The 27823-nt window shown below is 36.3% G+C and overlaps 1 protein-coding gene across 2 annotated transcripts; it reads right to left on the bottom strand.

Annotated features, from left to right (window-relative positions):
* Window positions 1-200: 200 nt before the first annotated feature.
* On the bottom strand, window positions 201-26144 carry slc1a7a (solute carrier family 1 member 7a). Of its 2 annotated transcripts, none has more exons than XM_051917284.1 (11): window positions 26010-26144; window positions 23136-23215; window positions 14699-14914; window positions 9208-9250; window positions 8453-8684; window positions 8272-8371; window positions 6315-6548; window positions 5656-5850; window positions 4546-4680; window positions 4342-4446; window positions 201-1469 (listed from the first exon to the last, which is right to left on the bottom strand). In XM_051917284.1, the coding sequence occupies exons 1-11, from the start codon at window positions 26142-26144 to the stop codon at window positions 1196-1198; spliced, it is 1749 nt and encodes a 582-aa protein (XP_051773244.1). In that variant the 3' UTR covers window positions 201-1195. The 2 variants fall into 2 exon arrangements, with proteins under 2 accessions (XP_051773244.1, XP_051773253.1); XM_051917293.1 differs by having other exon boundaries at window positions 201-1468; window positions 4347-4446.
* Window positions 26145-27823: the final 1679 nt, after the last annotated feature.

Genomic DNA, 27823 nt, shown 5'->3' with positions numbered 1-27823 from the left:
CATTAAATTTTACTTAACCTGTTAGTGATGTCTTGATTATTTAATGTATGTTTAAATAAATCTGTTGTGAAAATGACAGCCACTGTGATTATATTTCAACAACTAATTGGAGTAAAACTATTTCATAATTAGATTTAGAAGTTAATGCAAAAACTGCCTTATGTGCAGCTTACATGTTTGCATACAATTTGTTGTTTGAGTGTTGATTATTATATCTAAAAATAAAGAGCAATTGAATTTAGGCTAATAGTTTGAGATCAGTTGTTAACCTTTAATATTATAGTAGCGTAATGTTCAAGTAAGGGCTCCCTACATAGTTTATAGCATTAGCAAAGATAATGTTTTTATCCTTAAGAAACTTTTAGTTATAATTTAATTTAATATATTTAAAGACAAAAACACAATTTGTTCAGTAAACCACTGTTTAATAATAAAAAAAGCAATTTTATATTTAGTTTTCTCCCCACCTGCTGTACCGAACCCGTACCGAACCGTGACTTCAAAACCGAGGTATGTACCGAACTGTGAGTTTTGTGTACCGTTACACCCCTAGTATTTATGATATCATTTTTGTATTATCACTTTTTTCCAGAGGGTTTCTGTGTTGGCTAGAGGTCTGGGTGGAGGTAATGGCTGAAAACCCCTGATCTAATGCATTGACATTTTGACATAAGTGCATCAAATACTTTTAGCAAATACAAGTGTCCAAAATCTTCTTGGGGCCACTGTATGTGATCACTGGTGGTTACATTTTCTTCAGGGGACAGTTTTTTTTCTCTCTCGCTCTCTCTCTCTCTGTTAGTGAAAGAGAGGATTTAAACAGACAAAGCCTTGAAAAAAATAAATAAAAAAAATGCAACAATCTCAGCAGCATATGACGTATAATATACTGGAATAAAACAACACATATCCAAATTCCACAGACAAGCTGTCCATTAAGATTGTTGTTCTTCTCTCCTGTAGGTCACATGGAAAGGACATAATAACGACAGCACTCATAAGTACACCGATCTTTCTCCACACGTTTCAATGAGACGCTCAGCCATCTGGGGGTCAACAGGGTTCAGAAAATCCCCTTAGTAGGTCCGAAGGTTTACGGCCCAGATTCCCTACATTCACACATGTGCTCAAAATCCAAAGGTAGAGAAAGAGAACGGCTGGCATCTTGCAGCTTTGTTTTGGTCTCTGAATGAGTCTAGACATTGGTCTCCAGACCGTTCATGTCAATGGTACAGTGGTCTTTGTCTTTATGGTCTCTTTTATAATGGTGTGGAGACAGGTGAGGGGACTTCTTCTTGTCGGTGGGCTTGATGCCCTCTTCCAGCTGCATTAGACGGGCCACGTCAGGCGACAGGTGTTCGGGTTTCCTCACGGGGCCTGTCGGAGGGGGCTGGAAGCAGCCGTTTTTCTGATAGGACATCATCTGCTGGATGCTGATCATAGGCTTGGTCTCACAGATGAGAGGAATCTGTAAAGAGAAGACAAAATCATCATTTTATAGCTACTGCTGAGTGAAATGGGCATCAGATGCATGCATGTTAAAGGCATAGTTCACCCAAAAATGAAAATTCTGTCATTAATTACTCACCCTCATGTCGTTCCAAACCCGGAAGACTTTCGTTCATCTTCGGTACCAAATGAAGATCTTTTTGATGAAATCTGAGAGCTTTCTGTCCCTCCATAGACAGCTACGAAACTATCACTTTGACGCTTCAAAAAGTTCATAAAGAGATCGTAAAACTAATCCATATGAATTAAGCAGTTTAGTCCAAATTTTCTGAAGACACTCGATTGCTTTACATGATGAAAAGATTTAATTTAGGCTTTTATTCACATATAAACATTGATCAGTGAATGTAAAAGTGGTAGTCGCGTAGCTGTCTATGGAGGGACAGAGAGCTCTCAGATTTCATCAAAAAGATCTTCATTTGTGTTTCAAAGATAAACGAAAGTCTTATGGGTTTGAAATGAGGTTGAGTAAAAGATGACAGAATTTTCATTTTTGGGTGAACTAGCCCTTTGAGGCCCCAATATACTTCAAGCAAAATCGAAGAACGAACTGCTGTGATGTCATTTTGAACAAAATCAGGCCAAAACGCAGGTCGTTTGGAGTTTGTTTTGGGAATTAGAAACTGTTTGCCAAAGTTAGCTCCAGCTGGTAAACTCTGTTTAACTACCATTGGTCCGTGACAATTGATAGGTGATGTAATTGATAGGTGTGGCTCAGAGGCTCCGCCTTCTTTGATGTGGAAACAGAGAGGTCCTTATTATTAGGTGATACAAGGGTCCGTGGTTCTACCATTGAAGAAAGCGTAATGGCAGTCACATTACAGCGTTGACGTCACTGAATTTCATTCAGAGATGTGTGATGTCAATCATTGTTGCAGAGACCATAGAAATGAATGAGAAGTGTCATAAACTGAATCATACCTGTCGCACAATTTCTGTGACTTCTCTTATAAAATAACATGTTTTTAAAACAGCAACCTCTCCTCCAGTGAGATAAAAAAAAAAAAAAACGCCCTCTGATCTTCTTTACGTTTTTTGTTTTGTTTTTGTTTTTTGCTTGTCTTCAAGTGGCTTTGGTGGAAATCTGCTCCATTTCATGTTCGTTTTGTCGATGTCAGATGCGAGTGAAAACATGAATACACTGGAGAGCTGCTTTATTAACTGTTTCTCTGCCAGTGTTTTAAGTAGCCAGCCAGCACCTGCATTTTTTATGCAGGTCTTCTTCACAGGTTTTTGGATCCAGAGATGCTGTACTATATCTGAAGATGCATAACAGTGTTCCCTATTCTGTATAACAGTGAAAACACGGATAGCCAGAAAAAACTTGTAAATGCTGTGGAAGCATTGTGTCATAAATGATGGAAAATATTGTCAATGGTGGAAAAAAGAGTTGTAATTCTAAGTGACTGGAGTAATGTAACTGCTTCTGGTGAGCTACCATCCAGCAGAGTTCAGCTCCAACTCCAATCAAACACACCTGAACAAGATAATGAAGGTGTTCAGATTTAATTGAAAATTCCAGGCAGGTGTGCTGAAGCAGAATTAGAACTGAAGTCCTCTGGAAGGTAGCTCTCCAGGAGCAGGTTTGAAGACCACTGCTTTAAAGCAATATATAAGCGGCGTCTCATTTCAAAGGCTGCGTCCTCTGGAGGTCACATTTGAAGTCTGCGTACGTCATCAAGGCTGTCTCATTTAGGGAAAGTAACCGTTAGATTGCAAAGCAAGAAAGAAATTACAGTATTTTACACCTCTTGAGGAATAACAGTCAATTTTATTATGGTTACTTTTATTAAATAAGACATCCTTGATGACGTATGCAGCCTTCAAATGAGACGCAGCTATAGAGTGCAACAGTCGGGTTCCAGAAGTAAAAACCCCATTTATTTTCTCCATAGGGAACTTGATTTTTAATGATAACTTATAAAAGACAGCTGTACTGTGAGCTACGAGGTTGTTAACTGATAGTATTTGCTTCTGTTAAAGCCATCAGTCCACATTATTTTAACTTAGGTTTTAAAATAATCATGTTTAGCAGGAGAATTTGTGGTGAAAAACTACATTAGCCATGATGCTGTACAGAAAATTCCACCAATCAGAGAGTTGAAACAAGCAAAACGTTCCAAAAGATCTTTTAGCTCCGCCCACTCCCATGAAGCACTGTGAATGACATAATTGAGTTGGTCTCACTACACTCTCAAAATATTTCAATATATAAGCATATTTCGCATATTTTAAACTTAAAATATATTGTTTTTATATATATAATCAACATTTGTAAATGAGTAGTTTTGTTACTCTATCGTTTTTTAATTTGATTATGCTGTTCGTAATGCTTCATGGGATTGTAGTTCTTTCCTTTACTAAAGCCGTTAAGCACACAGTCTTGTACCTTTTGTATTTTTGTTCAATTTTCAAACACATTTTTTTTTTTTTTGTCGGCGCCGATAGCCTAGTGGTTAGTGCGCCGTCATATGGCGCAAAAAATGCGTTCACGGCGACCCGAGTTCGATTCCCGTCTCGAGGTCCTTTGTCGATCCTACCCCCCTCTTTCCGCCCAATGCTTTCCTGTCTGCTCTCTACTGTCCTCTCTGAATAAAGGCACAAAAAGCCCATAAATATAACTTGCTTCTGAGCATAATGCTTGTTTCTGAGCATGCAGCACATACAGTATTTACATATTCATCTAAACACCACTCTCAGCATTATGGTCAGCATTGGGATATTCGCTGTATCACTGCAAAGGTATTTCAAAATTCTTTTTACCACGAAATAGAACTTTTCCGTGAGTATAACGGGGCTTTTATTATATACAAGAACCTCTTTAAACCTATTCTCACCTCCTCGCCCTCCTTCACAAAATCTTTTCTGCATATGTGTGCCATGATTCCTGTGGCCAGAGCATCACCCATCACGTTCACCATCGTCCTGAACCGATCCCTAACAGATACACAAGTACAATCAGAAATTCAGAAAACACTCTACATTTATAACAGAAATGAATGAAAGAGAGAAATTCCTATATGTCTGATTTCTTACAGGGCCCAATCCACAGCGATAATTAGAGTGATGTCATCTGTAGGAAGTCCCACTGAGGTTAACACTATCACCATGGTCACCAGGCCGGCCTGTGGAATGCCGGCAGCACCGATACTGGCTGCTGTAGCAGTGATGCTGAAGTAAGAAGCAAAAAAATATTATCCTTGAGTAAGAACTTATTGATAACTTCAGTGTCACATGATCCTTCAAAAATCATTCTAATATACTGAATTTTTGCTCTATTATTGGTACTCAATTATCATTAATGGTTCTTATTATTATCATCAATGTTGGAAACAGTTTTTGCTGTTTCCAACATTGATAATATATTTGTGGAAATCATGATTTTTTTTTTCTGGGGTTCTTTGATGAAAAGTAAGTTTTTATTTGAAATAGAAATCATTATACGTGACTTTACTGTTACTTTTTAATGCGTTTTTTAAATATCCTACTTTCCCCAAACTTTTGATTGGTAGTGTATCACTGTTTCCACAAAAATATTAAGCAGAACAACTGTTTTCAACATTGATTATAATAAGAAATGTTTCTTGAGCAGCAAATCAGCATATTACAATGATTTCTTTAGGATCATGTGACACTGAAGCCTGGAGAAATGATGCTGAAAATTCAGCTTTGCATTACAGGAATAAATTACATTTTAAAATATATTCAAATAGAACACATTATTTTAAATTGTTTAATATTATTAATATTTCACATAATTACGGTTTCTACTATATTTTTTATCAAATAAATGCGTCTTTAGTGAGGGTGAGCATAAAATAAATTCTTTCAACAACATTAAAATTAATTAAAATTGTAAGTATTAAAAACATTTGGCTGGTAGTGTATTAAATAATACATTTAATATATGAATAAATGTATCTATACTTAATATATAAATTGAATAAGTGACATCATATTCATATATGAATAAAGTGATTCCACTAATTTGGCCTTATAGATTATGACGTTTGATTATTAATGTCTAAATAATTAATTATAATGAAAACTGTTCAGATGGAATAGCTCTCACTGTTGATATTCAGATGTAAAGTCAAGATGAATAGGAGCATAGCTATTTAATATCTGTGTTAAGATGAGGTTTACCTGATGGTGATGATCTGCCCAAAGTCCAGCTCATAGTTGTTGACTTGAGCGATAAAGATGGCTGCCACGGCTTCATATAGGGCAGTGCCGTCCATGTTGATAGTAGCACCCACAGGAAGCACGAAGCGAATGATGCGTCGGTCGATGTGGTTGTTCTCCAGGAGGCACTTAAAGGTGATAGGCAGTGTGGCAGAGCTGTAGTTGAACGAAAGTGCATCAAAGTTTGTGGTTTACATTTGTGCTATTTTCAGTTCAAGGCTGGAAATACACTACAACATTTGCCCAGATTTGTAGTTTAGAAGATTTCAGATTTTGAGCAGTTGGAGTCGACAGATTACACAGATAATTGTGTAGTGTATGACAGGCACAGATTTTTTATCTTCAGACTATGATTCTGTCCAGTCCAAGAATTTCAAACATGTTTGATATTTTGAGCCGATTTTATAACACATATTGTTTTCATGTGTCTCCTAGCAATGTGGCGCATGTTTCTGCATGATTTTTTTGTGTGATCCTCAAGCATTTAGCGTATGATGCCGAGTTTTTTAAAATCTGTTCAGATATGAAGTCCCATATAGTGTTTTCCAGCCTTTAGTTTATTATAATCTAGCAGGGCCTAGCTCAAAATATGAATATGCATAAAAGTACTGTACTCTTACCTGGATGAAGTAGCTAATGAGATAAGAAGAGCCTGTAAAATCCCTCGGATGTAGACGATGGGGCTCTTTTTCGTAATGAAGAAATACATGGAAGGCAGGATGAACAGGCCATGAAGCACCAGCCCCATGACCACAGTGATGGCATAGAAGCCCAGTTTCTTCCCCATAGCCGAGGGGTCATCCATTTCCAAGATCTTTCCAGCCACCAGAAACACAATCCCAAACGGGAAGTACCTGCAGAAACAGACAGCATTCTTAGGGGGGGAATTCACTAAATGTACCACTTTTGCACATGGTATGTACTGTAGGTGCGAATACTGGGTGCAGTGCTGAAACTGCACTGGATATTCAGTATTTAAAGATGACCTATTCTGATTTTTGAAATCCTGGACATTCATAAGCTGATGTTTCACATTGTACATTCCTAAACCCTGGGTTAATGTTCTTATTTGCATATTTGCAGTGTCAATGCCATTGATTGGATAAACGCAGCACGTGACCTGCTTACATGGCTTTACCATTGCTCATCCTTGTATTTCCAACTGTTCTATTGAGTTTATACTGAACGGACATTTCGGACTATAAAGGTAAGAATGAAACGATCTCTTCTTCACTCGAATTGTTGCGTTTTCTGTCAGCGTTTGACATTTTCCCTCTCAAACGCTGAATTTACTGTTTATACACAATGCGCAATGTTTCCGTGACTGTCCAAAGCAGGCAAATATGAGTATGCAATGGGTTGTCTGTTGCTAAGCTTCTAGCTGTAACATTCTAACACCGCATTGTTTCACGCTGTAGTTTGGCACCGCAATGTGGGGTTAACACCACAGAAGCGGTGCTAACCCTGCTCCGGAGAAGGGTTTCATAACCCTGGGTAAAAAACCCGGGGTTAAAAGCAGTGTTAAGAACGATGATAACCCGGGGTTAAGCACAGTGTGAAAAGCTCTACTGTTTTTTCCATCCCAGATCTAACGCTCAAAGCAGCTGATCAATCACAACACACTGATCCAGCTGACCAATCAGAGCACATTGCGCTTTTAAGTAGGAGGGGCTTCATAGAGCGTTACTGACAGACTGGGAAAAGTGGTTCTGCAATAATGTTAAATATTTGAAAATAATGTTTTTTTTAACATTCAAACATGAAATACTATTCTAATAGACTCAAAGAACAAAATCAAGACTTTGTAAAAGGGCCCAATATGGCCTCTTTAAATGAAGTCATTGATATTCCTGTCGCACAAACATGCCTCTGTCCTATGTAAATTATCTGATTATAGATTGAGCTTCATTCACACAAGTTGCCCGGTGCATTTCGCATCACGCTTTTACCTCCAAACGAATGTAGTCTATAGGTTATATAAAAGAGATGTTTGAATCAGTCTAGTGATCATGGCAACAGTCGTGTTTGAAAGAAAGGATATTTTGAACAAGAATATCATAGTTTCAGTTAAATGAGACTAAAATTTACCAAATTTTTTATGGGCGAGTTTGTGCCGTTGTCTGATCTACATTATTCTTGTAGTGAATCGGGTGCTAAACCAGTGCAAAATTGCATGAGGAAAAGCGCAATTGTGCACAAGTTTCATTCATAGTGAATCTGTCCTTTATAGTTTAAAATGGAGAGCCTTAAAATTACGTTAAATTAGCTTTTTGACATGTTTGTGGTCTTGTATAAATATTCAAATGCCCAACTTAAAAAAAACAAATAAAATTAAATAAATTATCAAAAATAAAAGAAAACAGTGACTTTCACTTTGTAAAAAACAAACAAATAAATTAAATGCTTAATACATTTCTCAAAAATTAAATGATAAAAAAAAAATACATTTTTAGGCACAATTTGGTGAGAATGACTCTAACATGAAGAACATTTGACATCTACCTAACTCTCTATGTAGCGCCTCTAGTTATTTGGTTTATTGTCATATGTAAGTTTTGGGATCATGCTTGTCTTTACCATATAACAATGGCCACAATTTTCAGCACAGCTTCATTCAGACTCTGACAGAAGTTGACGAGAGCGCTGCCATTTGGTCCCATTCTTCCAAGCATGATACCTAAATGACGAGAATACTTGAGTATTTATTAAATATACTGGATTAAGCTGTGGAATTCCAGATGTTGATGCTACAACTCACCCATAGTAGCTGAGAAGATCACGATACCCAGGACGTTCATGCCTTCACTGGTGCCAGGAAGCGTTCGGAAGACCACATCGGGAGGTGGCGTCAGGTCAAGGGAGAAGTTCTGGATGTCTGTGCCATTCTCATCCTGGATTCCATAAATGAAGACCCGTTTGGTGGTGGTCTCTTGTATGTCCTGACTGATGGTGGGTTTAGGCTTCATGATAGGGATGCTTTTCGTGCGATACTACAATTCAATTATAATTCATAATTATGATGACATATCAAACAAATTCACAGCAAAAATTAGTGTAATGCAAAGATATACAATACTAAAGGTACAGTACACATGCAGGGTTGTTTTCAACATTACGCATGCCTATATTAAAATTATACGATACGCTGATAATTTTTTCCATATTATGGCCAATAACGATAAATAGCTGATATTACAATTCTTAACCATTGTGTAAATAAATTAAATAAAACACTTAAAAGCTAAAATCATTCTTTTCAAAAGTAAATTCAGTCATCACAACATTATAATTTACAGTATTAAAATGGATTTTAATTTTGAGTTCAATAAAGATTATATTTATACATAAGAGTTCCTAAATTATGTCTTTAAAGATTCTTCAATTGAGCAGTAGATGTAATCTAAATAGAGGAAATGAGCTGCACAATAATGACTGATATGAACAAACACAAAAATGTAATTTTAGCTAATAAGGCACAGGGCATGAAACTAATGGAAAAACATAAAAACTCACTTGTTGAAAAGTTGCTTGGACCAAGTTGGCTGGGAACATGTTGCTGATGGAGGAAAGAACATTTGTTATAAACATTATAATGAATATTAATGTTTATTACACCGATTATTCACATGCATTCTGATCATTTTTCCAACCTGCTGAAAATACCAAACTGGTTTATTATGATTATATACTGATTTGGTGCTGGTCTATCTGGTAGACCAGCAAAACTAAGCTGGGGAAGCTAGATGAAGAGGAAGTTTTGCTGATTAAGCTAATTAAGTTAGCCATGGGACCAACATCTAAAACACAACATTTGTTGTTGACCAGTCATGGTAATTTTTTGCATCTGTAAAAGGACCCTTTGCACAATAGAAGAAGAAGAGTATATGACAAGTCTCCTCAGACTTTTCAGTTGGACAAAGTCCAACATTGTCATTGCAATTAAAATGTATAAACCTAAAAATGAAATAATAATAAATGCAAACAAGTATTGGAAGCACGTACACCACAAAGGGGTCCGTGATGCTAAAATGCAATTTTAAGTTGGCATAACGGTTTAAAGGGTTAGTTCATCCCAAAATGAAAATTCTGTCATTTATTACTCACCCTCATATTGTTCCAAACCCGTAACACTTTCGTTCATCCTCAGAACACAAATGAAGATCTTTTTGATGACAGAATACTATCAGATTTCCTTCCATAGACTGCCTTTGCAACTACCACTTCGATGCTTCAAAAACTTCATAAAGAGATCGGATCAATGTTTACTCGCATGTAAACATTGATCAGCGAACATAAGCAGAAGCTCAACCGAACCTGAAAGCTCAAATGTGCTTGATTCAAATGGATTAGTTTTCCGATCTCTTTATGAAGTTTTTGAAGCGTCAAAGTGGTAGCAAAGGCAGTATATGGAAGGAAATCTGACAGCATTCTGTCATCAAAAAGATCTTCATTTGACTTCAGAAGAAGAATGAAAGTCTTATAGGTGTAGAAAGACATGAGGGTGAGTAATTAAAGACAGAATTTTCATTTTGGGGTGAACTAACCCTTTAAGCGTATGTTCCCATCACCAGCAAAATACATTAAGAGCATTGCAAAAGAGTGGACATTGTGACACACACAATCAACTAATTCTAATCCACGTTTTAGTTTGCTTATCAACACACTGTCTAGTTAACACAGAGGGACCCAGAAAACAAGCAATCCAAATAGCCTCTCAGTGGAGGTCACAAACATCACATGCTAATTTAATACCACTCTAAGTCTACTGTACCTGTCTAAGACTTTGATCATGAAATGCACCGTTAATAAACTGAGCTAATCTTTTGGCTATATGTAAATAGTTTCCTCTTCTTTCATCGCCTCAATAAGGGCCATATGGTCTCAGGCTCAGATCAGTAATCAGTTTAGGCTCCAGTCTTCACCACACATTCCAACGACACGGGGTCATGCTCTGTCACGCTGCATGGGCGACAGGTGGGGCAGAAATTCCCTATTCCTTAGTCCTCAGCCAACTGAGCCACGTCTAAGCTCTCTTGATCCCTCAACATCACAGCCACTATACTTTGACATCTCCACAGACATTCAGGCTGAAATAAATTCAATATGCCTGGTAATCAACATAGAATATGTGAAGGTGCAAATGACTTTATGTATAGTGAGATTTATGTTTAACAACAGTCAAGCATGGTGGAAGGAATGTTAAGACCTGGGTCTGTCTTTCCCCTCCTGACCTATGAGGATTACACATCATGTGGTGGAAATTTGTGATGGAGAATGAAATGAGTAGTAATGGATGTGTTTTAAAGAATATGGAAATTGGTAACAGTTACCGTTAGGGTTTGGTTTAGGGTTAGTTACTTGTAATTATGCATAATTTACTGTTATTACTATAGTAAGTACATAACGTGTAACTACGTCACCTTAAAATAAAGTGTTACCCTTTATTTTAGTGTTATTGTTACATAATGTTACATGTACTTACTGTATGAATAACTGTAAATTATGCATAATTACATCCAACCAATCCCTAAACCAATCCCTAACTGTAACACTAACCCCACAGTAAGTGTTGTTAATTGATATTACTCAGTACGTAAATGCAGGGTTGCCAACTGTCACGCATTTGGTGTGAAACACATGCTTTCAGGCTCTGTCTCACACTCTCACGCTGCCCAAGTCAATCTTATGGCAATTGAAAAATACCAACATGCTGCACAGACCGTTTGGCATATGACATCAAGAATCGCGAGAGGTGTTTTGATGTCATTCGCCATTCGCGCTGCGCAGCACCGCATGAAGTTGAACACATGTATTGGCAAGGTAGGGGTTTTAAATAAACCAAGACCTGAAGACCTGCAACCTCTTGATTGGACCAGTCTTTACCAATCACATTTTCCCCACACTGTTGAAGGTCACTGTTTAAAAGCTGCTGACCCCCACCGGCGCGACGATCACAGAAGATCTTTATTGTGAAACATAATATTTGTGCACACAAAGCAGATTTACACATCTAAGATAACTCGAGTACACTGTAAAAAGTAATACGCTCTATCTACTCAATAAAATTGTAGCAACAGATTACAAGCAGTATTATTAATTAAATTCAACATATAAAAATTGAGTTAGAATTAATCAGATTAATTCCTTAAAAGTCAACCATTTAAAATGTGTAAAATTAGCAAACACAATTACAAAACCCCACAAACTGACATAAAAAGCAAAGAGTCAAACTGGCCAACTAAATGAAACACTGATCACCATAATAGTGACCAAACATTTTCAATAAAATCAACATCTAAACCTCTGTTAATTCTTGTGTTTCTCTTTGCTTCAGTGATTCTGCTTGTTATCATCAATGTTGGCAATAAAAAATAAAGAGTTCTTAATTCATCTTTGACGTCTGTCTGTTATTCAGATATATTTTTGTTTAAATTTTACTCGTTTTAAATGGTTGACATCTAAAGAAAATCATTTGATTAATTCTAACTAAAATCTATTTGTTGAATTTAATTAATAATATTGCTTGTAATCTGTTGCCAAAATTTTATGGAGTAGTATTACTTTTTACAGTGTAACTCGATAAAGATTAATTCGAGTTGTTAATTTTAACCTTTAATAATAATAATACCAGCTGACAAGGCTCCTTGTATGTTTACAGCATTAGTTGAGAGATGTACATGTAGCTACTGTACCTGATATTTATCCAAGTGAATTGATATCGAATCAAGATTGGGATCATATCGCAAGCTTATGAATTAAAATTGTGAAATTTGTGTCAAGCACTAATAAAAACAGTAGGCTACCAGTTATTGTACCATGTAAACATTGTAACATGTTGTCACTAAACTTAATAAAATTCTGTTTAGTTACCTAGTGTTTTAATGATCACAATACACTTATTGTGATGCAAGGTTTTTGTGTTGTTGAAAAAAGGCATAATTCTCACTCCAAGCTAAACTCAAAAGTTGGCAACTTTGTTAAATGTATGATTACACTGTAACATGGAAACCTTAAAATAAAGTTTAACCAGAAATGATCTCATGATTAATTTATTACTTTGGATAAATTCCCATTTTATGTTTATGTTGTAATCAAGCACTAAAGAATCTAGCACACATTTTGGAAATGGTATGGCAGGTATAGTGTCTTCCATCCATAGAGTCCACCTGAGGTAAAGGTATACTTTACAGGAAACTGTCAGTCAGATTGAAAACTGACACTAACTACCTAAAAGGTCACTGTGATTTTGCCAAGTAAGACATGTTCCTGGATCAACATATTTTGTTGATCCTGGAACAACATTCCAGTCTGAAAATTTAGTCTTAACCCTATTCCTACCCCTAAACCTAATCCTACCCATAACTTATCCCTAAAATCAGAGGGAAAAGATAGGTGAATAACATTGATGTAGAAGCACCTAACCCTGGTTGCAAGCCTAAACTTGACATAAACAGTAAACTTGTCCCTCAAATCTGATTGGTTGATTGGAATGTTGTTCCAGGATCAACAAAGATGTCTTGGCAAAATCACCGCGACCCTACCTAAAACTAAACTTCAATATTCAAGCATTGTGGAAGGAATGTCAAGCTCTGGGGCTGTCTTTCCCCTCTTGAGGACTCCATATGAACAAATTAACAAAATAACTAACTGACTAACCAACAAACAAACTAACAAATTAACTAACTATCCTATCTGGTGGAAGGAATGTCAGGATCTGGAGCTGACTTTCCCCTCTTGAGGACTCCATATGAACTAACAACTAACTAACCAACTTTCTAACAAACTAACTAACTAACTAACTAACTAACTAACTAACCTCAATAGTCAAGCATGGTGAAAGTAATGTCAGTCTATCTGGAAAGTTAATCTATCTGGTGGCAAAATGGTCAAGGTCTGGGGCTGTCTTTCCCTTTTTGAGAACTTCATTTAAACAAACTAACAACTAACTAACTAACTACACTCTAAAAAACCACTAAAAGTGGTTCTTGGCTTATAATCATATAGGGGAACCACTTTTGGTGCTATGTAGCACCATATCTTTAAAGGTGCTGTACAGCACCTTTGTCAAATGGTGCTATGTAGAACCCATAAGAAGTGCCATATCGCATTTTATTTCTTCAAAAAAAAAATGGTGCTAAACAGCACCAACGGTGGTTCTTTGGCTCGTAAAGAACCTTTAAAGGGGCTTAACAGGTTCTTTGTATGGCGGTGGTGCTATATAGCACCTTAACCACCCCAAAGAACCACTGAAGAACCGCTGAAGAACCATACAGGGGCTTAACAGGTTCTGTATATGGTAGTGGTGCTATATAGCACCTCAGTCATCCCAAAGAACCGGTGAAGAACCAAGATTTGGTGCTATACAGCACATAAAGTGGCTCCCCCAAGATTACGAGCCAAAGAACCACTTTTAGTACTATATAGCACCATTTTTTTTAGAGTGTAACTAACTAACCTCAATAGTCAAGCATGGTGAAAGGAATGTCAAGATCTTGGGCTGTCTTTCCCCTCCTGACTTGTGAGGACTACATAACCTCATCAGTCAAGCATGGTGAAAGGAGTGTTAATCTGTATCTATACATGGGTTTTCTGTAGTTCTTTTTGACACAGTACCTGTTTGTGAAAAGTTCCTGACTAACTGTCCCACTGACCAACTGGAACAGCGACACAATGTCACTGGGGCAAACTCCATCCTCATTTACTCAAGCAAACACTAACTGGCTTATCATGAGCTTTACTCACAAGGTTTAACAGGCAGTTCAAAGCCTTGACAGGTGAGAATGCATGTGCAACCCTTTATATTCTACCACTGAAATCATGAGAGAAATAACAGCATATTTCTCTAGATGGTTAACTGAAGCCTATGCAATAATTGCCTTAGCATAATCAGCAAATATACAATAGGCTGATGTGATGTATGGACATTTCTAATACCCGATTAGGTAAAGGTAATGTGACTCATATGAAAAACATTGATCACAGATACACAATAGCACAGGCTTACCGGATAAGGTCCAGTAGAGCATCAGCTGAGCTCATGATGGGCTTCCCGCTGTCCTCTGAGTCCTCTTTCTGGGCAGCTCCACCCGGGTGGATGATGATGACCATGACGATGCCCACCACCACAGCCACAAAGGTCGTCCACAGATAATAAGAAATTGTCATGATGCCCAGTCGACTGGAGCACTTAGCATCCAGCGCTGCCAAACCAGACATCAAACTGAGGAGAGAAAGAGAGAGAGAGAGAGAGAGAGAAAAAACAACATAATTTTTTTAAGGAATACATAAAATCACTCTGAGTTGAATGCAGAAAAGATTTAAAAAACCTATTTGCAATAATTCTTGCAAATGCTATACATTTAAAATACTCACACTCAAAATATTGCAGTGGCTAATTGATTTAATTTTTAAACTGACTATGCTTAAATATATTTATAAACACAAACAAGACCATCTGATGTCAACACCCCCCCAAAAAAACATAATATACTATATCATGTACCTCCATTGATAACTGAAAGAGACAGGCAAAGCTTAAAAACAAGCCACAGACTTTGATATGGCCTGATGGTGCCATCACTGAATCTGTCATTCCTTTCTGGTTTTTCTGTTAACTAGAGGAGTGATTGCACTCTTCTCAATAACTCAATAAAGATATCTGATTTATAGAAAAGAAACTGATTTTTTTTGCCACCTTATACAACCTTTCCTTCAGCTGTGAGAGTATCATACTGTAAGTCTAGAATACAGATGTTTGATCTGTGTGATGTCCTCAGATGTATCTTCAATACATTTGATATATTCCATACCAATCATATGAAGGTAATTCAGAACAGAACAGAAAGACATTAGGTTTTACAATGTAAGTTTAGCTTTACAGAGTCTACTTTAGCCACTTCAGGTAGTTCCTGTAGTCATTACTGTCCATTTATTCACAGGGAATCTTATGCATATTACTTTAACTAGCTCATACAGGGAACTGGCGTCCTATAATTATCACTCCTTCTCAAGTGTCAGACACTGATTCAGAAGAGCTTTATCACTGACATACACAGAGCTATTTCAGCTCGAATGAGTTCCTGATCAAAGTAAAACAAACTTGACTTTGAGACGCTTGTCTAAATAATAATTAATTCAATACTCAATCATAAAAATTCCATTGATTATCTAATGATTCCTCCATTCTATTCTCCATTTGCTCTTGCACTATTTTATCCAGTCGAAGAGCAATTAACCTATCAACGTCCCATGATCTGAATTCATTATCTTTAAATAAACAATTCTCAATTTGGAAAGCCCTTGCATACTGTATTGTACAACAAACTAAAATTATTAGACATAAAAGCCAGAATTCTCTAAGCTGCATACAGAGACAATGAAAAGAGATGGTTAGTAATGAAATCTTTACTGTCATATGAGAGAACCACTGCTGGTGAGTTACTAACCAAAAGTAGCAATGCTACAAACCTGACTACAAAATGGTGTATAATGGCAAAAGCACATATATGTTGTGTTCTCAAGGGCTCTTAATATTCAAAATGTCTCCCAATTGTGAAAAGGTGAAATCTCTCACTGCAATGTTTTTTTTTTCGTGTTACTGAAAAATTGACTTCCATACAAAATGGTTCACTACTTATCTGGAAGAAAACAATGTGTGGTTGTCTGAAAAAATAGGCACACCTTTCCTCAAGAAACCACAAATATTGAAGTATATTCATGTAATATATAGATTTAGAGGTTTAAAATGTCATTACATGAGCACCACTAAAAAATTCAGTGGGTGGCTCCATTTATTTCTCTTCATTAACTTTATATTAAAACAGCATTATATTGGCAGATAGATCACCAAAACAATTTTGTTTTTTCAAAATAATGTGCACGGAATAATAAGAACAGAAACACATAATTGAACAAGGATGAATTGTTCAATTATGTGTTTTGAAGGATTTAAAAGCAGTAATATGAAGCTCATCATTTTATAAAAGCACTTACATAAATTCTTCTGTTAAAACTTTTTATTTGTAACTTTTTATTTATTTTCAGTCGTTTTAACGTTTTAGGAGTTACATTGTCATGGCTGTGAAGTTTAAAAAACTGGAACTTTACACAGAAAAGGTTAAGTGGTTTTCACTAAAATCATGTTAACATTTATTGTTACCATGTATTGCTTATGACTTGTAGCTATTCTATTGAAACAGTGAGTATTTTAACTTTAATCACTCTATAGTGTTGTGCAGTGTCTAATAATCCATACCCATTCCCTTTTATAGTATACTGTATAAACTGTTGGTTGTGCGCAGGCAGGCACTAATATGTCATTCGTGTATGTACAGTACATGCATCTTAAGCCCCTTGCTGTCTGACCCTGCATGTGTTCCTGCTATAGGCTGGCAGCAGGACTTCCAGACCATCTGGAGCTTTGAAGCACCTCTGTTTAACAAGAGCATTACCCTAATCCTGCCTGGAGATGGGAAAGTCCAGATAAAGTCTCTATGCCTGGGCCTTTACCCCACTGAGGTCACTTGGGTGCCATATTTCTCAGGTGGGACAAAGCAAAATACCTGTTAGAAATGTACACAGACATATATAGCAGGCAGACCCGTGGGTGAATCGCATGGAAATCTGCTCAGATCCAGTGTTATTTTAATATCATTGAGATACTATTATAGTTTTTATTAATATTTTGAATCAATTTTATTTTTATATTTTCCATTTTCATTTGAATTTTAATTAAAGTTTTAGTCATTTTGTTGTTTTTGTCATTTTTAGTAGTGTTTTTTTTTTTTTTTTTTTTAAATATCTATACAAAGTTCTGTCATGAAACTCTAGGGGCCCTAGGCGGGCCTCATTGTTGTCGCTTTGCTATTTTGAGGCAACTGAAATAGACTGCACTACTGATCAACTGAAACCTGGTCTAAAGTCAATGGCGCAATATTTTTTTTTAGTTGTTGTTGTTATTTAAAGAGTACGTTAGTAATATGCTCCTATAGGCTGATGCACAATACATGTACACTCTGCTTATTGCACACAAACATGCCACATATTAAAAATAAAAAGATTACAATGTAAAAGATTATTATTGTGTGCATAAAGATAAAAATGCTTTGGTGGAACGCGGCTTGTCCATAAGATGGTCTGCTCGTGCACGAGGTTAAAGCCATTTCCTCGCTAGAGAAGCGTTCAGTTTTTCCGCTTGCAAATTCCGCCATGTAAATAGCGAATCCGCCATGGCGCGAGCGCAACTGGCTTTTAAAGGAATGGAAGATGAGACTCTGATTGGTTTATTGCACGTTACACCCAAAACACACCCATTACTCATTAAAAGAACAGGGACAACCCTTTTAGACCATGCACCGGGTGCACCGACCATTTTAAACTAGCAAAAGTGGATTTGGTGACGGCGCAGGTGACCGGTGATTCACCTGCGCCGTGCGCTTTAGACCACACGCTTAGATCATTAAAATAGGGCCCTTGATGCACAGGCTGATAGGTCCTTTATTCATTCTGCTTGCAATCACATCATAGGGCACAGCTGTTTGGTTTCCGCTGTATCAGTAGCCAATGAGCTCGCTGCTTAACCTTAAAATACTTGGTCAGCATTTGCTGTAGCAGTTGCAGCGCGCTTTCAGAAACCCTCCACCTGCCCCAGCTCCACTGGTGATTCATGTATGCTATATTGTACAACAGCAGCATGTCTTGCTCACAGCAGCGTGTCGTGTATGTATTGGCAGTAGCAAGTCTTGTACTTGCTCCGAAGCAGCAGCAGCAATAACCAACAGCAGCAGCAGCAGCAGCAGCATAGCAGTTCTATTACGCCAAGACCAAACATATCAACATTGTCATATCCATCACCATGCCAAACACTCTGAGAGTTGTCATGACAGAAATATAGTTTTTAATGATTTTTATTCCAGTTTTTAAATAACTTACTCACAAAGTTTTTTATATTTTATTTTATTTTATTTAACGTTTTTTATTTTATTTCAAGTAACGAAAATGAGATGTTATAGTCCATATTTTAAAATAATCAACAGTACAAAAATAAAATAGACAAACAACTAAACATGAGCTTGATGTGTAAATCACAAATTACTGAAGCAAATGACAATATGGTCACATATTCAAAATTAACTAAATGAAAAAATTAAATGAATAATTTGTTTGCAAGTAAATTAAAGTTGCAGCTATTGTCACCATCAGTATGCTTGCAGTAATGACTGAGGATCTGATTACTAATAAACAAATAAACTGTTAATAATACATTACAATGGCCAAGCAATAGTTTGTAGTAATAAATAAAGAAGAAATATTCATTATTATTATTGTAGATGTAATTTGTGAAGCCTAAATGTAAATTAACACAGCTTGATGAGACTTTGATGCTGCTTGGCTTTAATTTTAAGTTTACATAATCATAGAAAATATTATAATATTGGTTTCTTGTTCATAGTGTAAGTTGAATTGATTATTTTAAGTGCCATTTAATCTAAATTAAGGGCCATTCAACCCCATTCAATCATCAAATATAGCTGGAACATGGCTTTACATTGGACATCAAATAAACAACAAACACAAAAGGAACATTTTGTCTCCGCCCCGCCACATAACACTGAGGAGAATCTATTTTAAAACTAAAAGAAAAGAAAAAAACCCTCACAACATGCACATTTCAGCTTTAAGGAGCATAATCTCAAAGATCTCATCAATCTGCCACCATATGAGATGCAGCTGAGCTGAAAAAAAGACATGCTTTAATCTTGCAAAAGGTCGATTGATTTTTTCCATATAGATGCAATCATTGCGCAATGACAACAGCATCTGACATGAAAATTGAAAAGATGTCTTAAAGCAGACTTTTTTAACATAGAGAGGATTATCTGCCCTGCATCTAGTCTATGTATTAAAATGTAAACTCAGAACGACAGGAAATGGAGATTTGCCTTGACTGGGACTCAGAAAGTGCCACGTTATCAAAGGCAATACATTTAAAGCATCTATCCTGTAATTGCCTAGACCATAGAATTGCCATATTCCAAGGAATTCCCTACAGGTGACCTTCTGAAACTGTTCTGCATCCCTACAGTTGCGTGTCTGCATGGGCCATTGATTAAAGATCAACTTCGTACTGAAATGCACACAGGGATAATAAGAAAGTGCATGGTTGCCTTTGATTGTGACTAGTGTGCTCATCAGATAATCTGGTTTCCGCTCTTGCCGGTAGGCAGATGGCATTGAAACGAGGACAGTACGCAGACCCTGCTTTCGGCCCTAAGCCCTAGCATACCATTTGATTAATATGTCATTTTTATTTATTTTAAACCAGCCATGGCATTGGCAGACCATTCAGCAACATCTTGAATCTGCAATGCTCTATGTGATGAAGGTTCTCATAAGAGAACCAGTTCAGTTGCAAATGTGTCATTCTGCTTTTCATTCTTAAATCACTTTGCTGCTTACTACAGTTCAAGCTCTAGCATTTAGGTCAACATTAACTTGTTTATATATAGTCACCGGCCATTTTGCTTTTGGAAGTGCCTGATAGAAGAGGTCTTGGCTACTGTGCATGTGCAGTTGGTCCTTAGCTTCCTCAGATTAGAGGTAATTAACAACCCTGACCCTCACGTAATGACTCCCTGGAGTGTGTGTGTGTGTGTACACTGGGCATCTGGAACACTGACCCAGACGGAAGTATGTGTGTGGAGTGACAATCAACTTCCTCTGAAGACTTTGCTGCACCAGAAAAGGCAAGTTGCACGTCCAGCATGTGATCGAGTTTGGATAGTTTTATTTTATCTTTAGGGTTGTAAGTTATAAATCTTTCACAGGCAGAATGTGGACAGTGGCTGTTATATCCTTATATACCTATACTGGCAGTTGTCCATTCACCTATTTCATGTTTTAGAGGGTTAGTTCACCCAAAAATGAATATTCGGTTATCATTTACTCACTCTCATGTTATTCCAAAACTGTATGAATTTTTTTTTCTTCTGTGGAAAACAACAGTTTTTTGTCTCATAATGTTTCATAATGTTTCTATACAATGAAAGTGACTTATACTTCCATAAAGTCGTCCAAATTGACTACATTCTAAGCAAGGGAATAGAATTTAGTAGGGATGCTAGGGACACGTCCTTACCAATATCCAGTGACACCTGAATTGATCCTGGATTGTCTTAATCAAACAATTAAAATATATTTACATGTAACCATTGTTGTAATTTTGGCCGCATCTGAACTGGGTCACATACCATTGACATTACCTGAGAAGAAAAATGCTCTCTTTCAAGCATATGCATTTAATGCATGGATGAAGTAAAAATTAAGTGTTTAAAGGGGTCATATAACGCCACTTTTACAAGATGTAAAAAAAGTCTCTGATGTCCCTAGAGTGTGTATGTGAAGTTTTAGCTCAAAATACCCCACAGATAATTTTTTTATAGCATGTTAAATTTGTCACTTTTTGAGGGTGAGCAAAAACGCTCCGTTTTTGTGTATGTCCCTTGAAATGCAAATGAGCTGCTGCTCCCAAGAAGAGGGTGGAGCTGTTAGCACTAGCAGCTCCTATTACCTCGCACAGACTCACTGAAAATGTCAGAAACTGTTCAGCATTTTTTATGTTCAAACCAGAGTTGGACAATGATGGAGAGACTCAAGAAGAAGTGACAACATGTAGAATGCAACAGGCCGTTTCTGAATAAACGATACATTTTTTTAAAATGAATTCAAAACACTGCTTCGGAGCTTTACGAATCGAATCAGTGACTCAGAGCGCCAAAGTCATGTGATTTCAGCAGTTTAGCCATTTGATAGGAGATCCGAGTCATTGATTGGATTCGCAAAGCTCAGAAGCAGTGTTTTAAAATCGCCCATCACTATAGTGTTGAAAAGTCGTTATTTTGTTTTTTTGGCGCACAAAAAGTATTCTCGTCGCTTTATAATATTAAAGTAGAACTACTGAACTTGCATGAACTGTTTTAAATATGTTTTTAGTACCTTTATGGATCTTGAGAGAGGGAATGTCATTGCTGTGAATGGAGGCCTCTCTGAGCCATCGGATTTAATAAAAAATATCTTAATTTGTGTTCTGAAGATGAACGAAGGTCTTACGGGTGTAGAACGACATGAGGGTGAGTAATTAATGACATTATTTTCATTTTTGGGTGAACTAACCCTTTAACTTATAACACTGCAGAATTGAATAACTGAAGTTATTATAACAACTGAAGTCAATCTCTGAATAGCATTTTTGTATGCTTGTTTAGATATTCTATCATGAAGTACAGAAAGCTAAATTGTAATGTTGTTGGTTTACATAATCAAAATTGTGTAATGAGCATACTGACATAAAAAAACAAAAACAAAACATTATATATAGTATGAGTTATTCGTATTTTGGCTACCATATCTATAACTAAAGCCTTTAGTTGACATGAAATTGTGGTCAGAAGTCTGCCATAAATGCAAAACATACCATCATAAGATATGTAATTAACAATGAAGTCACTGACATCAAACTTAGCATTATGCATATGGAGGTGCAAGGGTAAAAGTGCATAATAATTTAACTTTTATTTTGCTCTGTTTTACACCAATATTATATGGCTTCAGAGGAATAGGAATATACTGTAGTGCACAAGTCACTTCATGAGACTGTCAATATAATTTTTAATGTATGGAATCAGACATTCTGCAAAAATAACTTTTGTGTTCCACATAAGAAAACATATAGTTTACACTTGCATGCATAGTTTACACTTTCTGCAGCTTAAACAGCAGAGCATGGCACTTGCAACACCAAGGTCATGGGTTTGATTCCAAGGGAATGTATATGAAATGACAAAATGTATACCTTAAATGCAGTGTACTGTAAGTTATTATGTAAAAGCATCTGCCATATGTAAATACAAGGGGAAGACTGATTCTGATTTGATACTTTTTATGTATATTTATTCTCATATAGATCCTAAGTGTAAATGAAAATCGCTAGTGGTATAATTATCTTTTAGCATCAAAATTAATATGTATCAGAACATCTAAACAATGTCAAAGCTGAATGTGACATTCATTATAATGGATTTGTTAGCCTACTAAAATTAATATTTGTTAAACTGATAAGAGCCTGTTTAAGCATATTAAATGTTAAAAAAAGATGGCTTTCAACTATAATTTTAAATGGCTATAATTGCCCATTTTATCCTTATGTTCTATTTAATATAAGTTTTGGTATTGGTATCATTATTAGCTCTATTGGCTTTTGATACTTGGTAAATATGGACATGGTTTGGGTTTACCATTATAAACTCTAATTCTGAACACAAACTTCATGCTATCCCACTTCAGAAATGGAATACATACAGATGCTTATCTCACTTGATTGTACCGGATTCAGTGACTGACAGCTAAGTTATTCATGTTAAAATCTTGCAAAAAGGATCTCTTACCTGGAGACCACTAGAGGCAGGATAAGCATCTTCAACATCCGCATCAGTAACTCCCCTGGGAACTGGAAGTACTTCACCTCCTTCAGAAAAAACAGAACAACACAAAACTTTATGCTTTGATTCATAATAACTCCCACAGAGGAGGTTCTGAGGAGGCAGCAGACTACCACGATCTACTGGGACTGTACAGCATTTTGTTTCTTTAAAATGCTGAAAGCATACCTAACTATTCTACACCAAACATATTGACATGTCCAGTTATAACACTCATCTCCATTTGATCATCATTTGTTGAATTACAGCATTATAAAATATGAGACGGGTGGAAAAACGATAATTAAATGCTTTTGCGTTCACCTGAGAAACTTTGCGTTTACTCGCAAAACTTAAGATGCAGGGTTTTGCACTGAAATGCCTTTAGCAAAAGTGTCACAACTGTTTGACACTGTTATAGTCTATTTAATGTCATTGTTTAGTTGATGAAAATACATTGCTTTCATAATCCAAACATGTTAATTGCCCAATAATAGTCATGTCTTCGAGACAGTACTATTTAAAAAAACTGCTGCCCAAAGAAGTAAAGTTGCTTAAGAAGAGTCCTTAAGCAAGAGAAAGACTTATTGAAGACCATATTGTGTTGAAGGGAGCAGAGAGACATGATGCTGGTGTTAAAGCGCTTAAAGGCCTGCATTAAGGAGGGCTGGGACATGTGAAGCTTAGATCAGGGCTGTTGTCCAAGCAGCATCAGGATCAATGCTGACAAATGGCTGTGCATCTCTGGCGTTCCTGTGCTACTTGCTAATGCTAACATAAAAACAGCTGGCATGGAGCCGCTACATCTGCCACTGGCATTCCTGACTTGGGCCTTGTAAAGTCTGTAAAGCTGCCACGTGGCGTAATCTAAACGGACACGGATGCCAGGGCTCATTGCTAAACATTACATTGGTGTAATGATTGATCGAAAATAGTGGAACACTGCAACTCAGTTCAATTGTCAAAATCAAATTGTCTGGTTAGCTATTGTCTGATTAATATCATACTTCCATACTTGATAGAAGTTTGGAATCATTACGTTTTTTTAATGTTTTTGAAAAAAGTCTCACCAAGGCTGCATTTATTTGATCAAAATTGCAGTAAAACCGGTATTATTGTGAAATATTATTAAAATTTACACCAGTGTTAATAACTGAGTACCAATAATAGTTGATAATAACTGAGTATTATTATGAACTATAATTGCTTGCCCAAAAAAACGTCAGAACAAACTGTGTTTTAGGGGGAGTCAGATGGTCTATTCCTGGATCTGGATTTTGTTTAGAGTAATCTGGGCGGATGTTGAAAAGACTTTATATATGTTATAGATAAAAGTTGTGCATTGATAGTATTCTAAAATAATGTGTGCAACAGTTTTTTTTTTTTTAATTATTTTATTTTTAATTATAATATACAGTATCATGCATTTCCTGGTCCAACATCATATAAAGATGTAGAGTGTATTTAGGTTTTTTTTTTTTTAGTTTTTTTTTTTTTTTTTTCAAATATATCCCTCATTCCTTAAAGAGAGAGTTCACCCAAAAATGAAAATTCTGTCCTCATTTACTCAAGTTGTTCCAAACCTGTATAAATGTTCTGCTTTTTTCCTACTATGGTAGTCAATGGGGACAAGATCTGTTTGGTTACAAACATTAGTCTTAATGTAGACAGACTATTGTTCAATTTTATAGAAAATGTGCCATATTTAATTTAGGTCAAGTAACAGATCTCTTGGAGGTCTCAAAATTGATCAATTTACTTTGAAGAAGATCTAACTCCTCACCGCTAAATGAAATGAAAAGGATTGAAAACAAAAAGCTTTTAAAAATAATTTGCCAAGTTCTTAGTAATACTCTTTGTATTTGTCTTGGTTTCATTTGGTTTTGAAAAACTTTTATAGTATTTTCAACATATGTTTCCATTTAGAAGTCATGTGGTATAATGTTAATGTGGTAAAAAAGTTTTTACAAATATATATTTTCAATGTATTTTTTTCCCCCAAATAACATGTATTATTATTTCACAAATACCATTAAGTTTTTGGGACGTTGCAGCACATGACATTTTACATCCTGAACCAACCTTGCCTTGTCATAAAAAGGTAAAATTATATTATATTTTAAGAGACTTATTGACACACTGTAATTATATTATTTCCTGTTTTTTTCGGGATGTTGGTTGCACCACATGATTTTGTGGACAAAAGTTTTAAAAATTGTAATAAGTAGTGATGCAATTTTCTTAAAATATATATATTTCTAATTCAGAAATTAAAAACATGCTAATTAAATATATATATATATATATATATATATATATATATATATTCAGATAATTTTATGATTTGCATATTAATTAATGCATTTTTAAATCCCCAAAACCCCACCAATATAGAAGGAAAAAAGAGCAGCTATACAATTCATCTTTACCATTAACTAATGAGGATGAAATGTACTCTTGAAAATATAATATATATATATATATATATATATATATATATATATATATATTTTTTTTTTTTTTTTTTCCTTATTTTTTTTGGCAGAGATGCCATAGAGGGACCATTTTTGGTTCTCCATAGAACCTTTCAGTGAACAGCTTTTAAAATAACCATTTTTATCTTTGTGTGAAGAACATTTTAAAAATCTAAGGAACATTTTTCCAATATAAAGAAACTTTTATTCAATGGAAAAGTTCCATGTATGTTAAAGTTTCTCTATGGAACCACTGATGCCAATAAAGAACCCTATTTAGTGTGTCAGATGGCAAGAAAGTTGGGTCATTGCAAAAGAAACTGTTATTGGTAGGGGTTACAACAGGTGGGGAGAAACCAAAACTAACCTGCTCAGAGAGGTGTTTGGAGCGCAGGAAGAATCCCAGTAGGCATCCGATAACCACGGCCAAGACTGATAAGATGAGGAGGCCGTTCTGTTGGCACACATTTTTAACGCGGCTCCACACCGCACCCAACGCCATGGTGACACGTCCACTGGCCGCTCAATTAGCCATACAAACACCCTTTTACACCCGAACGCACAAACCTTCCAAGGGGGCAAAAAGAAACGGACATGCAGAGAAAAAACAGTAGGAAGCAGGTTGTAGAAAAGGTGATAATAAAGGTCCCTCCAAGAAAAAGCACTTGTCAATCCACCGTTGGTCACTACTAAAGCCCATCACCCTTTCCAGTCACTAACACACTATCCTTCTGTCTCTCTCTTTTTCTCTCTCAGTCTCTCTTCGTTCTGCCCCACCACACCCCCTTACCCTGTACTTCAGCATGGCCAATAGGGGGCTCCTGGACAGCTGGCGGTATTGTCCCAGAGGTTAATACCAGCGATCCTATTAGAGCCGCACTGCATTAAGCCGATCTGAAGATGGATTAAAGATCTCTGAACAATTGGAATGGGGATTGCTTCATGTATGTGTGAAGAAGAAAAAATAAAACAGGACAAAAACATAAAGATGAAGCAACTGACATGACTCAATGTAGATGTTAAACAGCAGGGGGTTTAGACAGAGTTGGCCAGTGTGGACATGAGTTGCTGTGGCTCAGTGTTTACCGGTGTGATTTTGCACCGTCCTGTGGACAGTGCTGGGAAGATTACTTACAAATTGTAGTCCGTTACTGATTCCAAATTACATGACAAAAATTGTAGTTAGTAAGGTAATCCATTACCAATCCATCCATACACTTTTTGATTATATTTAGATTACTTTTGACCTAACTCATTTATCACATTGAATTAAATAGGATAATATTGTACCATATTGATTTAAAAATACAAAGAGAAAGAAAATATATTCCATTCTTTGTTATTTTACACAAACGCATCGTTTCGCTTCAGAAGGCCTTTATTAACACTCCGGAGCCGTGTGGAGCTTATATTTATGATGGATGGATGTGGATGGAAGCACTTTGTTCCGCTCATAATCATTGAACCCTGTCACTGCCATTATAAAGCTCAGATGTGTCAGGATATTTATTAATATTTCTCAGATTGTCTTCGTCAGAAACAAGAAAGTCATATACACCTAGGATGGCTTGAGGATGAGTAAAGGTTGTGCTAATTTTCATTTCAAAGTGAACTAATCTTTTAACTCAGTCTGCAATTAAGAAAGCAAACGCAGGCTGTGCCAATCATGCAGGGATACTTTTTAATGCCAATCTCACCACCTGATCTTGATTCAGGGAAAATATATGGTAGGGTTGTTAAAGGGGTGGTTGATTATAATTTCACTTTTTTAACTTTAGTTAGTGCATGTTGCTGTTTGAGCATAAACAACATCTGCAAAGTTACAACGCTCAAAGTTCAGTGCAAAGGGAGATATTTTCTTTTAATGAATTCTCTGTTTAAGGACTACAACAAGCTTCTTCCTGGGTTAGTGACATCACTAACCCTAAAATTTACATAAACCCTGCCCCCGAGAACATGCAACAAAGGGGGTGAGGCCATGTTGGGCTGCTTTAGAGAAGAGGAAGAGTTGTTGTTATCATGCCGTCATTTTACACTGGACTGCTTCACAAACGAGGATCAATTCAACGCTGGATTTGCACAAAAGATTAACATGACGGCACATGCTAGTCGATGAGTGAATCAACTCCACAGCAACTACATAAATTTATCCACTAACCGTTCAGAAATGTCCAGATGCAT

Source organism: Ctenopharyngodon idella, chromosome 2, assembly GCF_019924925.1.
Source record: "Ctenopharyngodon idella isolate HZGC_01 chromosome 2, HZGC01, whole genome shotgun sequence".
Classification (NCBI taxonomy): domain Eukaryota; kingdom Metazoa; phylum Chordata; class Actinopteri; order Cypriniformes; family Xenocyprididae; genus Ctenopharyngodon; species Ctenopharyngodon idella.
Note: the sequence above shows the minus strand (reverse complement) of the source record. Positions and strands in the feature narration are given on the sequence as shown.